This window comes from Panthera uncia (assembly GCF_023721935.1).
Source record: "Panthera uncia isolate 11264 chromosome C1 unlocalized genomic scaffold, Puncia_PCG_1.0 HiC_scaffold_3, whole genome shotgun sequence".
Classification (NCBI taxonomy): Eukaryota; Metazoa; Chordata; class Mammalia; order Carnivora; family Felidae; genus Panthera; species Panthera uncia.
The window spans coordinates 65354602-65370595 of record NW_026057584.1 but is presented as its reverse complement, the minus strand read 5'-3'; the positions used below and the strand labels follow the sequence as shown (position 1 = coordinate 65370595).

Genomic DNA, 15994 nt, shown 5'->3' with positions numbered 1-15994 from the left:
TAATTGCTTAGCGTGTACGATATTCCTATAATTTTAAGCATCTAGGTGATCCAAGTTTCATTTTGTCAGTTATATTTTTAACATTGAGATAATTGTATCAATACTCATAGACACCCAAGTGGGCTACAATAGTACTAGTTTTTAAAATTTTATATTATTTCTCTCAACTATTAGGGTTTTTTTTTTCTTATCTTTATGATTTTTCATATCTTATGAGCAGGAAAGTCCTAAAATCTTAATAAGCATAACTCATATACCTTTCTTCTATATTTGTAAATTGTGGAATATAAGGTTTTTGCATTAGTATTGTTAAAGATGCAAATGAGAAGATTATAAAATTTTTAATTTATAGAAATTTATTAATCCTAAATAAAAACCTACATATTAGTTTAGACACTTTTTTCTTACCTTCATTCTTTCAAATTGAGATAGAACTCTGAGCGCCCGGAGGAATTTAACAGAAGTTAGTGGTTTGAATTCTTCCCGAGATTTGCCTATTAAGCTAAGACAAAACACCTAAATATATTTAAGAAAAAAAAGAGTGAATAGGGTTTATTTTAACTTTAATCAAAACAATCTGCAAAATAAACTTTTCACTTATTTAAAAATGATAAACAGTCAAAGCTTCCCAAGAAATATGCAAAGATGTAAAATATATTTCAATATATCTTAACAATGACTTAAAGAAAAGTATAAGAAAATAACCTTGTGTTAAAGTTACTTTAAAAAAGATAAAGATAAAACAAAAACATTTTCTGGTAGTAGGAATATATATATTATTGAAATAAAAAAAATTTGTATATTTGACATTCTTTATGATCAAGGGTTAATATTTACATCCATTTTTTGTTTGAAATTAGATTAATAATCAGTTTCATGATTATTTTCCATACAGTAATAGTATATCATGTATTCATAAAAACAAAATTTGAAATATATTTACATGTGAATTCATATATAAATATGGTTAACACAATATACAAAATAGTATTTCAGAGAAGAGGCATCAAAGAGTATATGAACATTGTTAAGTTTAAGTACAAATTATAAAAATGTATACAAAGATACCAAGGTGATTTCTTAAAGTAAACATATGCATAAAGATCATTCAGGGTTAATAAATGTTAACAGAGATTGAGCAAGGTGATAGAGTTACAACTAACTTTTATAGTACCTTCATATTTTATGTATTTTCAAGCAACATAAATGAAAAATTTGTTCTTTTTTATCCTATACTAAGAGATGGCCTTAAAGTGAGCTTTGGAGTAAACATATGATTTATGTAAGTGTCACGGGTTGTGTACACCTAAGAATAATGACTAGGAAACAGGAAGGTGGGTTGCAGATATAGTGTGATTTTTGTTGGAGGAGAAGGTTAATTCGCAATAATTTATTTAGAAGACAGAGATCAGATACTGTAAGTCATTATTTATACAGTGAGAAGCTTCAGTCAATCATTGCTTATAGAATAGGAACCATTTGTTCATTCAACAAAAATTACTGAGTACCTACTATGATACATGAGTTGTTCTGAGCATTAGGGATAAGAAGAGAACCACATTGGGAAAGCATTTCTTCCCCAAAGGTGCTAACCTTTCAAAGGGGAAGACAAACAATCACAATGAATAAACAATGAATATCAATTAATATATAATATTAATAGGTGCTATAGAGATGAAGAGTGCAGAGAAAGGAAAAAGGAGCATTGTAGTAGTTGCAGTTTTAAATACGGTAGTGGGGAAAGACCCAATTTCTGCACTCTTATTTGAGTAGACATAAATGAGGTGAGCCAGCAAAAGTTCCAGGTGGAAGGAAAAATAACTGCAAAGGCACTAAGATGGAAGGAATCTCAGCATATGGGAGATCTTCAGGAAGGTCAGTGCAGGTGGAGCAGTCTATAAATTGGGATAATGGAAACGGAAAGTGATAGGAGACAAGACCGATCATGTAGAAACTTGTAGGCTTTGATGGCAGAGAATGTAGCTTTTTACTCGGAGCGACATGAGATGCTTATTGGAGAGTTTCAAGAAGAAAAGAGACCTGGACTGACTTCTGTTTTACAGCAGTAAAATGTATGTGGTTGCTATGTGGAGCTTAGAAGGAAGGTGTGTAGTGGCAGGGGCAGGGATCTGCACTGGAAATCCAACTGAGAATCTTCAGTAGCTTGGATCACAGTGCTAATGGTGAAGGTTATGGTAAGTCGTCTGTTTTGAATATATGATTTAAACATCAAGCCAACAGAATTTAAATATTTCAGGATGTCTATCCCATTAGTAGTGGGTTCATATGTGGTCATTAGAATAATCTAGGGGTGAAATGTTGAACTTTAAAATTTTTAGGTTGAGAGGAAAAGGACAAATGTTAAGTATTACAAATGAAGAAATAGGGGATTTTGGTGACTAAAAATGTACAAAGAGAGGAAAAAGGTAGATATAAGTAAAGGAAAGAGTTAAGAGAGAGTAAGAATAAAGAAGAAAAAAATTGAATAATAGTCTTTAACATTTTTCTTTGAAATACGTACAATGACAACCATGAAGTCTAGCTTATACCAGCTATCAGTGAAATAGGCTTTAAAACCATATGCCATCCACTTTAGAAGCATTTCCAGAATGAAGATGTAAGTGAAGATCATGTCAGCATATTCTAATAAGATTTTAATAGTCTTTCTCTGATCGATATATATATCTTCAAAAGCCTGTGGGTAAAACATTTGAGGATTAGTGTACATGTAATTTTTAAAAAAATCTTTTGGCATAGAGCGGAATGAAATGCTATCTCTAGCAAACAGATCGTGAGCAAAGTCATAGGTTGTAGTTTCACGGGCTGGTTCACTTGGTTTGGATTTATTCACATAATCCATAAGTAACATTTTCTGATCCTATGTCTATAGCAGACATCAGTAATTGGTCCCAGAATTTCTTATAGAGACTGAATTTGGCACCACAGTGATCCAGAATTCCTCTCATGAATCAGTTAATCAAACTTAATATAAGAGGCAAAAACCTTTGCTCACATCTAACTGGTTCTTATCTCTAATTCCATGTAGCCAATTTGCAGATATGTGGCACTTACTAAGAGAGTAAAAATTCTTTTAAATATGTCTTCAGGAAAAATAAGGTAAAAACAGAGATGGAGGCAAAGCATAAGAGACTCTTAAATATGGAGAACTGAGGGTTGCTGGAGGGGAGGTGGGGAGGATGGGCTAAATGGGTGATGGGCATTAAGGAGGGCACTTGCTGGGATGAGCACTGGTGTTATATGTAAGTGATGAGTCACTGGGTTCTACTCTTGAAACCAGTACTACACTGTATGCTAATTAACTTGAATGTAAATAAATATATTTTCTTAAAAATTATAAAGTTGCTATAGAACATAAAAACACGCCAAATAATGTAAAGATATGCCATTTTGCCTAGATGGAAGACTCAATATTATAAAAATATTATGTCTGTATAAATTAATGTGTAATTTCAGTGTGGCCCCAATAAAACATCTAATAGATTTTTTTTTTAAATAATGAAAAAGATAAACGTGTCGTCAGATATCCATACTGCTGTTACAAGAAAAAGTCACACAGCTTGCTCTGCTGCAGAAATAATCAGGTAAACCAGTGGAAACACATGAATATGAAATAAAACTATAATCATTTCTCCAAAGCTTCTCAGATTAATAGGTCAACCTTTACTTTACTGTAGCGGATACAAAGTCTGATAATGTCACTGAAAGCAATTTCATAGTGTTTTTATCTCAGCACTGAAAAAAGGCAATAAAGTACCAACAAAGTCAGGAAGGCTTGTATTAAAGTGCATTCAAGGTCAAAAAGTAAACAAAGATCGGGGCACCTGAGTCGTTCAGTCAGTTAAGCATCAGACTTCACCTCATGTCATGATCTCACGGTTTGTGAGAAAATGTTACTTTTATTTAACATTAGATTTATAAGAATCACACCATTATTAACATAGGATTACTTTAATCCTTGTTTACTTTTTTAATGTTTATTTATTTTTCAGAGAGAGAGAGAGAACAGAATGGGAAAGGGGGAGGGGCAGAAAGAGAGGAAAACACAGAATCTGAAGCAGATTCTAGCCTCCGAGCTGTCAATACAGAGCCTGACACAGGGCTCGAACTCATGAACTGTGAGATCATGGCCTGAGCGGAAGTCGGGCACTTAACTGACTGAGCCACCCAGGTGAAAATTCTTTAGGTTAGACACTTATAATTTCTAGGTTTGTGGTAAATGTGTGGTAAATGTCAATATAAAATTTACTTTAAAAATTGTATGCAGTACAAAGTCTGGTTCCCAGCCATGAATCCATTCTTTTTGCTCTGTGTATCTCACAATTAACTATTTCTTGTGTATCCTTCTCTGATCCTCTTTAATCAAACACTGGAAAATAATATAATATAAATTCTATTTTTCTTTATTTCCTAAGTAAAATGTCATATGCCTCATTCAATATCAAATAAATAAAACAATTTCAAAATTTATGAATGACAGTGGGAAACATGAATATTAATAGATACACTTTATTCTAGATCTTTCTCTTTTTTTGCACATTGCTATAACTTGCAATATTAGCATGCATACAGCTTTTGAATTTTCAAAATAGCTGCACGGTGTCCCATTGGATGTTTATATCAGAGCATATTTAAACAGTTACCTATTGTAGACTATTTTTACTTTTTAATCTTTTTCTATACAAAGAATTCTTCACTGAAGAGACTTGTAAATGCATTTCATACTTGCTCAGATATTTGTAGGATAATTTCCTAGATTTAAGGTTGTTGTGTCAATGGGTAAATATATTTTTGGTTCAGGGCACCTGGGTGGCTCAGTCAGTTAAGAGTCCGACTTCAGCTCAGGTCATGATCTCACGGTCTGTGAGTTGAAGTTCCGCATCAGGCTCTCTGCTCTCAGGGCAGAGCCTGCTTCAGATCCTCTCCCCCCGCCCCTCTCTTGCCCCTCCCCAGCTCATTTACTCTCTTTCTCTCAAAATGCTTCATAAATGCAGGATGTCTGGGTGGCTCAGTTGGTTAAGTGTCCGATTTTGGCTCAGGTCATGATCTCACGGTTCGTGGGCTCGAGCCTGAGTCGGGCTCTGTGCTGACAGCTCAGAGCCTGGATCCTGCTTCAGATTCTGTGTCTCCTTCTCTCTTTTCCCCTCCCCTATTCGTGCTCTGTTTCTCTCACTCTCAAAAATGAATAAATATTAAAATATATGTATTTTTGGTTCAAAGGTTATTAAAAGTATATAGTACTTCTCTTTCCTGATTGAATAGGCACCAAAGTACTAGCACAGCACAAAAGTATGTATGTGCATATTTTTAAACTTTGTCTCATACATGAAACTTTATTAAAATAAGAATTAGGTATCTCACATTCACGTTTCCCACTGTCATTCTTATATTTCAAAATTGTTTGATTTGTTTAATACTGAATGAGGCATATACAGATTTTAAGAAACTGTAATGTATGTTTCCCAAAAGTAAAATCACAGAATATGAACTTTACTGCTATAATAAGTATCTGGGGAAAACTAATTTGGCATGGTGGCTTCAAGTAACAGACTTCAGATACATTTTTCCCCATAAAAGTCTCACGTACTTACCAGAGCACCTGTGCTGAGCAGAGTGACAAGGCCAATGAAACACTTAAAACAACCATTTTCTACTATCTTGCGGCAGGTTTTCCTTATGTTCTGCCAAATTCTTCCTTTCTTGGATTCACCACTAATTTGGCCAGGTGAAGATCTTCGTCTATAACCTGTCAAGAATGAAACTGCTAAGAAGAAAAATCTTGAAAATTCATGAAAAAGTAGACATCCTGAACTTTCCACCATAGTCCTTGGTGATTATTTATGGAATCTAACACATGTGCTCTCTGACTTATGAACATTTGATTTTCACCCCTGATGCTGTGACCATTGCAGTCATTGAGGGGAAACAAAAAAAGTTAACGTGGGAGAACACTAGAGGAAGAAATTGTGAAAGGCAGAGATGACTTAGAACATCCCCTAGCCTGGTGGAACAGAGTCTGATAATAGAATTTATCCCCATCCTTCAAATCGCTCCTCTCCCCCACATACAATATCTTCTAAATATCACATTTTGGTATAAAGCCTGAAGATTCACATGGTATAATAAGCATTCTCATTTAAGTACATAGGTATTCAGGAACTGATAAGAAGTATAATATTAGTTATGTCAGTTAAATTGATGTCAGGTCTCAGGTGGTAGGAGAATGGTGATTTTGATTTAGACTTATTGAAGGAGCCCCCTGGATTACAGAGTGCTTTGTGGGTAGGGGGCATATGCATGGATTGGACTCTACATTCCTGTCAAGAGAGTTAGCATAAAGAAATCCCAAGATAGAGAAGACTCTGCTTAACAGGGGAGAACATGAAGAAATAGAGGTGGGTGGAATTTAAAGTCAACACATTTCATTTTAGAATTTTACCTACTGTCAATTCATACATCTTTGGTCAAAAAATATAGGAAATTTTTCCTCCTTTGCCTTGAATGATACAAGTTCTAGAAGTTGAGTTACTGAGAGCAGGTTCTTATTTTGAATACAGGAATTTGAGCATTTAGCAGTTACCATGTTGATGGTTTCCAGTGATTTCAAATGCAGAGAACTTGTAAATATTCGTCAATCTTTCTAGGAAATTAATTTGAATTACAAGTCATCAACAAATGTATGTTACATATCTAGTGAGTCAATCAGCTGACTGAAGCCTTATACATTTCTTAAGATTCATGTGGAATATAAAAATAAACCACCATTGCATGATATGTTTTCCTATGAAAGATATAGGATGTTTTCATGTGAGTATTTTGAATATTGACTTTATTCCAAGAGACATAAAAATATACACACACATGCACACATGCACACATCCATGCATGGACACACATGCACACAACCATGCATGGAAACACATGCATCTACACTAATTTAATCTTTTTACCAATCCTGTGAGGTAAGTTTCATTATTATCCTCATTTTACATATTAAGAAATGAGCCTGAAAGAGGGTAAGTAAAGGTAGTAAATGGTCACGTGACCTGGGATTTGAACTCAGGCCTGTATGATTCCAGACCCAGTGCTCTTAACTACTGCATTAAACTTCTAGGAAATAGACCCTGCCCCTCTTTTCCAAATGTTGACTTTTCTATTGACTTTCCCTATAAGTTTCTATGAGGATTCCTTTGGGCACATGTGCATGTGCTTGTACACACATATTTGTATGTGTGTGTTCCTTAGTTAAGTTAATAAACTCTCTAAAATTAAAATATATCTAATGGCATTAGTTATGTTAAGAGAAATTTAGTCTATTTTCAATATAATGATCAAAGGAACTTATTTTTCTCTTACCATTTTTAAGCTGCTTTGGCTTTTCATGTTCACAGACGGTTTCTTCTTCGGAGATAGCAATATCCACTGTGCTGCATTCAGACGAGCTAGATTGCTTTACCTTCTGAAAAGTAAAGTCCCACCAAAAAAGCTGTGATTCAACTTTCTCACTGTGGTTCAGGCTTGTTTTATTTTCAGAAATAAGAAAAACTGTATACAAAAAGAACTTTATCAGGTTTAAGATACTGTTTAAGCTAATTTCATGATTTTCATTAAAAGGATACATGTCTCCGTGAGTTGAAGTTTTAAAAATGTAATTAAAAATTAATTTAAGCTAAAATAACTTTTAGATTAAAATTAACATTTAGTTCATAACACTATTCTCCTAAAAGGTGTATAGGTTATCTCCAGTATCCAAAAGGGTTTGAGTTCCAAAGCCCTCTTGAAGTTGTTCACAAGATTCCATATAAGCCATTTCAGCTAGATGAGCAGCATCAGAAGTAATTACTCCTTGATGCTAAAGATGGGTAGACAAGAGTGCATTTAGTTGGTATTGTAAAATCGAGTCCAGACATTCTTGTGTATGCCATCATAGGATGGGAATGATGTGAGGTTATCTTGAAGTGAAATGAAGAAATGGCACAAGGAATAAGAGTCAGGAATAGACCTGGCAAAGTGGTACCAGCCCTATGCAGACAAGCTATTTGCAAGGATTGACATTGCTTCTCACTCTGCTCTTGACTGAAGGTCAAGACTGGATACGACAAGGTAGCCATGGCTTTGTATAAGTGGTAATGACGCATGTGTGACATGCATGGCTTTTATTTGAAATGATTTTCTCATAATGCTTTATTTTACTTTATTTCAAAATAAATATGCAATACATCATCCTTTAAAATGACCACTATTCTAAGTTAATAGTATACACAATTGTTTTCTAATTAAAAAAATAAGATAAATGTATTAAAACATTTGGGAAAAAAAGTCTTATTTCTTAAAAAATAAGGAAATGTCTAAGTAAAGTATATCAAAAAGAAAACTGTAAATATTTTGTCCTACCTCTTGGTCTTATGCACAATAAGTGTCAACAAAATATCATTAGGAAGCCTTATTTGCTTTAGATCTTACATAGTCAGTTGTCAATAAGACATTTGGCGCTCAACTAAAAATATATATCCATCAGGATATTACTCTTAAACACATCACTTTTATTATTTCAGTTCTCATATTTTCATTATTTCTGATGAAATAAAGGCTATAGCAATATGAGAGTAAATAACAAATAATATATAATTCTTAGGCATTCAATAATTGAAAATTATATACCTTATATTTATATGTTATTTTAGAATTTTTACATAAACTATTTGATGTGATTTTTCCAAACCTCTTTTAGTATGTATTATTCTAATTTTATAAATAAATCAATAGGGATTCAAAAGTATAAATAATTTTATTAGACGATGACTTAATGGCATGAGAAAGTGACCTTGATACATTGCTACATTATGAAAAAAGTTATAAAACTTGATATAAAGTTTGACATTATTTTTCTAAAATTTATATAGTTATGTTGTAACTAAACAATGGCTGAAAGTTTAAATACAAAAGAAAGAAAAGAATGTATCTCAGAATTATCAGATCCCATGTGATTTTTATATTTTATTCTTTGGCTTTTGGTAGATCAGCATCTTAAAGTACTCATGAGTTGCATAATCTGGAAAGTGTCTAAAATATGTAACAAATGTACAGATAAGTGAATAAATCTATGAGTAGCTAATCAATCAGTAGGACCAAGTAATTAGGCAGCATACATTGCAACTTCTGAAGCCTCAACATTTACAATCATATTTAGTGTCATCTTTCCTATACATTTTCATATCCCAGACTTTCTAATTAGATTGGCAAGAAGTTTTCCTGGAGCATTTCAACACAATGTGCTGTGATAAATAGCACTTTTACCCAGAAATAGATGGTAGTCAAAGTTATAAGTGAAGATATACAAGTGTAGCTGGAGAACAGTTTTCCCTGTTTTCTAGAAATGGTATTAATTAAAGGAAAACGAACCTCAAAATATTGGGAATGCTAAGGAGTGAAAATGTTTTTTTAACACAAAGAAAAAGGCCTTCAGTAGGAGCCGGAAGGATTTTGAATAATTACAATTCAACTCCTATTAGGCCAATTTGAGAAGTTACTGCAGAGCAGTTGCCAAGCTGGAAGAGGTCTGGGAGACAAGATAATGCCAGAGTCGTTTCTGTGGATCTGGAAAGAGACATTCTCTGCCCCTCCCCAGTGCCTGTGAGTGATCTGAGATGATTCCCTACTGAGGTACAACGCAAGAAGCCTGCAGAACAGATGTGATCTCTGTAGATGTAGCTTTCTATTAAATCATACCTCCTACCAAGACATGGTGCTTGCAAATGAAGACAATAATAATGTTTCCAGTAGGGTGTACATTTTAGAAGCTAAGTTAACAGCAATATCTACCCTTCTTTAAATGTGTTGGGTTATTTTGTTGTTTTTGCTGTTGCTTTTTTGTTTTGTTTTCTTTGTCCATGAGTTGATAAAGCTACACACTGTTCACAATTCAAACTGGTGGGTTTTCATTATTCTTTTAGTCCAACTTAATTATATACGTTATAGTATATGCTGCACAAATAAAGTGATGAGAATCCTAGATTTTTGGCCAATAAGAAAGTATTTTAGCCATCCTGTAGTCCAATTTAACATTTTAAAGATGATAACACCCAGGAGAGTTTAATGATTTCTCTAATAATACACATCGATTTTGAAAACTTAAGTTTCTTTGGTATGTTTTCATCACCCCACACTGCCTGCTTATAAATTTATAGACTTTTAAAATTATATTTTCTAATGTTTACTAAGTGTTTACTATAGACTGGGCACTGTTCTGTGCACCTTTGAGCTATTTTTCTTAGTCCTATCCTCCCTAAGAAATAGATACAATTTTATCTGCATTTATAGAAAAGGAAACTGAAGCTTACAATGGTTAATTAACTTCATCAGAAGCATAAAAGCAGGAGCAAGGAGTGTAGAGCTAGGATCAAATGTGTACTCTAACTCTCCGCAACTTCAACACCCACTCACTTTCTTACCAAAATGCCATAAATCAACAGTAAGTAATCAGGATATTAAAACATCTTACCTCTTTGCTGCTCCCATCACCTGACTTGCTCTGAATCTCCTTATTATCCAGATTTTCTATATCAGATTCTCCTGAAGCAATTGGTACAGTTTCTGAGACACTAGGACTGGGGATAAGTGATTGACTCTCATTTTCAGTCATTGTGTTTTTCTCTGTGCCACTGCTTTTTTCCTTATCCTTGAAGAAATCTTGGGTATTGCTTAAATCAGAAAGGGTAGGGTCAGAAATATTCTCTCTAACATACACATTGTTTACATTGTCCATTGTCTCCTTTGAAATGTTTTGTTTTTTGCATGATATTTTAGGAAACATGTAGTTTATTCCTTTCTTAATCCTTGCCATTGCACGCTGGAGATTTTGTTCTTCACCATTCTCTTCAGTTGTTGGAGCCTTGTATGAACTAAAGGAGCTCACCAATGCCAGAAACAGGTAAATTATCTAAATGAGGAAACAAATGAGGTTAAGTTTATGTTACTTTTTGTTTCCTTTTAAACAACAAAAAAAAAAAATCTTGAAAAAAAAAAAGCTGACCTGAGATTTGAAAACAATTAGGAACCACAATGCCATTTAGGCTATTCAGTTCTTACTCCTATACAGTGGGTCAGATGCTGTGCTAAGGGTTTGTACAGTATAGCCAGAACTCTTCTTAAGGTCACAACATTCTATGAAATATCATTGATTTTCTTTTAGACATGAAAAAGGCAAGGCTTACAGATGTCAGATATCCAAGGTCACACAGATTGAATTTAAGTTAATTTTATTCCAAAGCTTTTTTTCCTTCCCTGAGCCAGGCTGTCTCTCCCAAGGTAAGTAAATTAATCGCTACTTCAGGTGGCTGACCTCACTTCAGCACTATCCCAGGAAGAGGTATAATGACATCTTCATGGGTTCTGCAAACCCACAAGGAATCTTGGGGAGAGAGTCCCAGTCCCGGTTCTGAAGCCTGTACCTAGTTTTCTTTGTGATATGCTAGTAGCAGGGTTTGGGTAGGTTAATTGATTCTCTGTGGTAATAAATTTGGTCAAATAAGAAAGAGATGAGTGATGGAGAATAATTCCTAATACTTAAGTTATTTGAACTGAAGGACAGTGTATATTTTGACCTTTACTATCACTGAGAAATATGATCAAGCTACGTTTAGTTTCCAGAGAATCATATTTTTATCTCGTTTGTAATTGTAGGGTATAGATAATATTTTTGGGTTTTAGTGTTAGGGAGTCAATACTGATCATCTCTTAAACTAATAATTTGAGCATTTTGTTTGCTTATTATTGGAAGTCTTCCCCTCTCTTCAGATACTTGAACTTTTGAAGACTTAATTTACTTTATGTTTTACACATTATTTTTAAAGGGCAAAGTTTAAATGACATGAATTATGTTTAAAAAATATAAAAGTATATAATATGAAAATAAAAAATATATAAATATATTTATATATATATATATAAAGCTTTATATATATAAATATATTTATATATAAATAAAGCTTACTTACAGATAGTATGAACAGGGGCTTTATGGCCCTTATAGGAACTACACTACTAGCATTTCTATCATTCTTAAAAGACAATGAGTTCAGGATATAAGAAGGCAACACCAAATATAATTTAAGGTAGTTGGTTGTTTCTTTTCTTTCATTTAGTTATTGGCACAGTGTGAAATAAGGAACAGGTGTTAGGTAAAAATTTCATGACTACGAGCTTCATATGAGCAGGAACCAAGTTTCTCTCAAGTAGACAACTAGCACAACACTAGGCACAAAATAAGTGATTAATATTTGTTGAAAAAATTAATTATAGAATGAGTAAAAAATAGATTTTGTGCCAGGATTTGGACAAGGAGAAATTTACTAAGAGCTTACAATCTAAGATTTCTTATATCTTAAACATATCTCCCCATACACCAAATGTAGATATACATATACAGTGAAAATGTTAAAAGACTTGGGGTACCTGGGTGGCTCAGTTGGTTAAGCGTCTGACTTTGGCTCAAGTCATGATCTCACTATTCCTGAGTTCAAGCCCTGCATTAGGCTCTGTGCTCAGGCCAGGCCTGGAGCCTGCTTCAGATTCTGTGTCTCCCTCTCTCTCTGCCCCTCCCCTGCTAACACTCTGTCTTTGTCAAAAATAAATAAAGATTGAAAAACATTTGTTTTTTATTGTTAAAAGGCTGAAAATGAAGTTCAAAATTCTCTGGAATTACGGTATAAAGAAACATTTTATATAAACTTAGTGTGACTTTGTTCTAGTCACAGTATTTTATAAAGAGATTCAAAACACATATTTCTTATTTTTGTGTTAAAAGATAAAATGTGAAATAATGTATATAAAACAAAACATTCAAATGTCTCCCCTGAAATTTGCCCTCTCATTTACCTCAATGATGTCTATCTATTGGGTGAGAATTGAAAAACTCATCAAAATAAAGTAATATGGAATAGAAAGGAAATTCAAGATTTACTTATGTAATTATTTTTCAAGTATTTTCCAAGAATTTTTCAAGTACGAATAATTATTTGATTACTAATTTAAGAAATTCAACATGTATGAAGTTTCTATTTTAATACTATTCAAATTGTATCTTAACATATTTAATTGGGGAATATGTAAACATACATGGAATGACACAGATATTTATAATCAATGTCTTATTTTTAAAAAGCAACTGAATTTTCTATTTTCTATTTCTTTTCTTTTTATGTTTCTATATCCCTCATTGTTTGGTTTACGTAACCTTAGCTAGATCCCACAGTTCACTTAGTGGCAATTACTTAAATTGCAAATGAAACGTAGAATGTTTGCCTAACTGAAACTTCTAAATAATGTTTAATTAACACAATTTTAAAGATGTGGGAGGTACTATTTTCTAGAGCTTAAAGAAAGTAAAACAAACATTTATAAATATTTATACAGTGCTAGCTGTTTTTATTTAACTTACAATAACTCTATATGGCATATATTATTATGTTCATTCTTCTATTAAAATATTACGAGGTTTAAAGAGACAGTGTCATATACACAAAGGCATTTAATTAGTAAATAATAAAACTGGAGTTTGAACCCATGTTTGCTTGGATCTGAACTCTATTTTTTCTATAACTCAGCATTGCATGTAACTATTTAAAAGCCATCTAAATACTTGCTTTTGTTTATGATCATGTTTTACGGTTCCACTGCAGGCTGAATCACCACTGGAATGTTTATTAGGCAAACAAGACAAAATTAAGTTTTTAAAATGGGGAGTACCTTCTTTTTATACAAATGCTGAGTTTTGGTGTGAAATTACAATGCTGTAATGTAATGAGTTGAAAGTATGGGGGGAGATCTACAGCCTTACAGATTCTCTCCTTACATTTTTTCCCCTTGTATTTAGTCTAGAGTTGTTATCATTGTGCTTCACACATGATGACTGTTGAGAAAAATGAAGCTTAAAAGATTCAGCAAACCAAGCAATATTATGACCAATCAATTGGAAATGGAGGTTCATGTAGTTCCATTTCATTCTGAAATCCCTCTGCCCTTTGACATCAAGTTTCTGATCAGTAGGAGTAAGAAAAATAAGAAACAAAGTGGAATTCAAAAACAAAGAAGCAGAAATGCAATTATACAATTGCCTCAGCATTTCTCCTTCTTTGCTTTTGAACTCTGTGTGTGTGTGTGTGTGTGTGTGTGTGTGTGTGTGTGTGTTGTTTATCTCAATAGCCATCAACCATAGCCTCTCCTATTCCCTTTTGGGAATAGAAACTTAATATTTCACGGGAAATCACCCTTATCTTATTATTAGTTGTATGATTTGTGTTTTGAATGATGCCAACTCCAGCTCCAAAAGAGGATTCTGAGTAGCTTATCATAATATATGTTAATATATTCCACACTCTGCACAATAAATAATAAATATATTTCACACTCTGGGTAATAGAGATTGGTTCACAAATGGACATGTGACTCAGAGCTAATGAGATAATAGGAGAGATTTGCTGTGACTTCTAGAAAAGAAACAGGAATTTCTCTTCTTTTAGACTTGATGTGATATGAACACATGAAGCTTTAGACTGCAGCAGCCATCTTGATAAAATAGAGGCTACTACCAGCAAGGGCCACACAGAAGACAGATCTGAGTTACACACAAGTCTGTCTCTAATGACCTTTTTTTTGAATGTATGTGTCACACCACAACTGAAGTGAAATCTATCTCTGACATTTTGAGTTATGCATGCTGATATATATGTTGATTTTTGTTTTAGCCAGTTAAAATAGTGTTATATCACTGAGAGTTCAAAGTGTACTAATTAGCTACAAAGGCCGAGATCATTGAAATATTTTTACATGTTAGACCCTGTTATAGGCTTTGATGATATAGAGAAAAGTCATGATCCTTCCTTTGTGGAGCTTACAGTTTAATAAGGAAGGTAGACAAGTACATCAACAATTAAACAGAATGCCAGCAGTGATAAGTGGATGACAGAGGTTATGCCCAAGGTGAAACAGAAGCAGTGAGGAAGGTTATTGATAGATAAAATGGTATCTGACCAGTGATTTTTTTTCAGTCTTTTGGAAAATGTATTTGATTTCTATGACTTATGAATAAAGCAAATACTGAGTCCTTTTTTTTCCTTGTAAGAACAATTTTCTTTTATAATCCATTCCCTTTGCTTAGAAGAAGTAAAAGCTACTTACTCAATTCATGTAACACCACTTCAATTACTGGGAATTTAAAAGTGATAGCTATCCCTCTTCACTAATGCACCATAGTTTTATAGGTCAGCAATTTTCAAACTTTACTGCATAATTTAATCAAACGAAAAATTGTAAAAGATCCTGATGACTGGGCTATGTCCACATACCAATAAAATTGGTATCTCTGGTAATGTATCCAAGACATTACTATATTTTTATTAGTTCCCCAGGTAATTCCAATGTGCAACCTAGTTTGACAACCAGTGTTACATTTAAGCGCTTCTTAAAATTTAACGTGCATACAAATCACCTGGGGATATTGTTAAACTGTAGATTTCCATAGGTCTGAGATGGGATCCAACTATCTCCCACATGATGCCAATGCTACTTGAGTAGCAAGGTTATAAACCAGTGCTCTCCAACAGAAATATGATGCATGTCATATGCAACTTTCTAGTGGCCACATCAAAAGCACAAACAAAAACAGAAACTAATTTTACTAACATTTTATTTAACTAAATATATCAAAAATATTATCATTTTAAAATACATTCAGTATAAAAATTATTAATAAAATAACTTACGTTATTTTAGGGGGGTGAGACTTCAAAGCCAGTAGGTATTTTACCCTTGTAGCACATCTCTAATTGGGCCAATTGTATTGCAACTGATCAACAGCCACATGTGGCTAGAGGCTACCATATTGGACAACACAGTTATAGACCACTGGATCCCATAAATTCACATCATGAAAATACTAAACTACATTACACAAGTTTTTCAAGGAAAATTTAAAAGC

The 15994-nt window shown here is 33.3% G+C and overlaps 1 protein-coding gene across 1 annotated transcript in view; it reads right to left on the bottom strand.

Annotated features, from left to right (window-relative positions):
• The window catches only part of SCN7A (sodium voltage-gated channel alpha subunit 7), a 79733-nt gene that overhangs the window by 14223 nt on the left and 49516 nt on the right, over positions 1–15994 (bottom strand). The window contains exons 15-19 of the mRNA XM_049615549.1: positions 10520–10957; positions 7375–7477; positions 5610–5764; positions 2522–2695; positions 409–516 (exon numbers count right to left, since the gene is read on the bottom strand). Of these exons, the coding sequence (XP_049471506.1) occupies positions 409–516; positions 2522–2695; positions 5610–5764; positions 7375–7477; positions 10520–10957 (978 nt within the window). The remainder of the gene's footprint in view (positions 1–408; positions 517–2521; positions 2696–5609; positions 5765–7374; positions 7478–10519; positions 10958–15994) is intronic.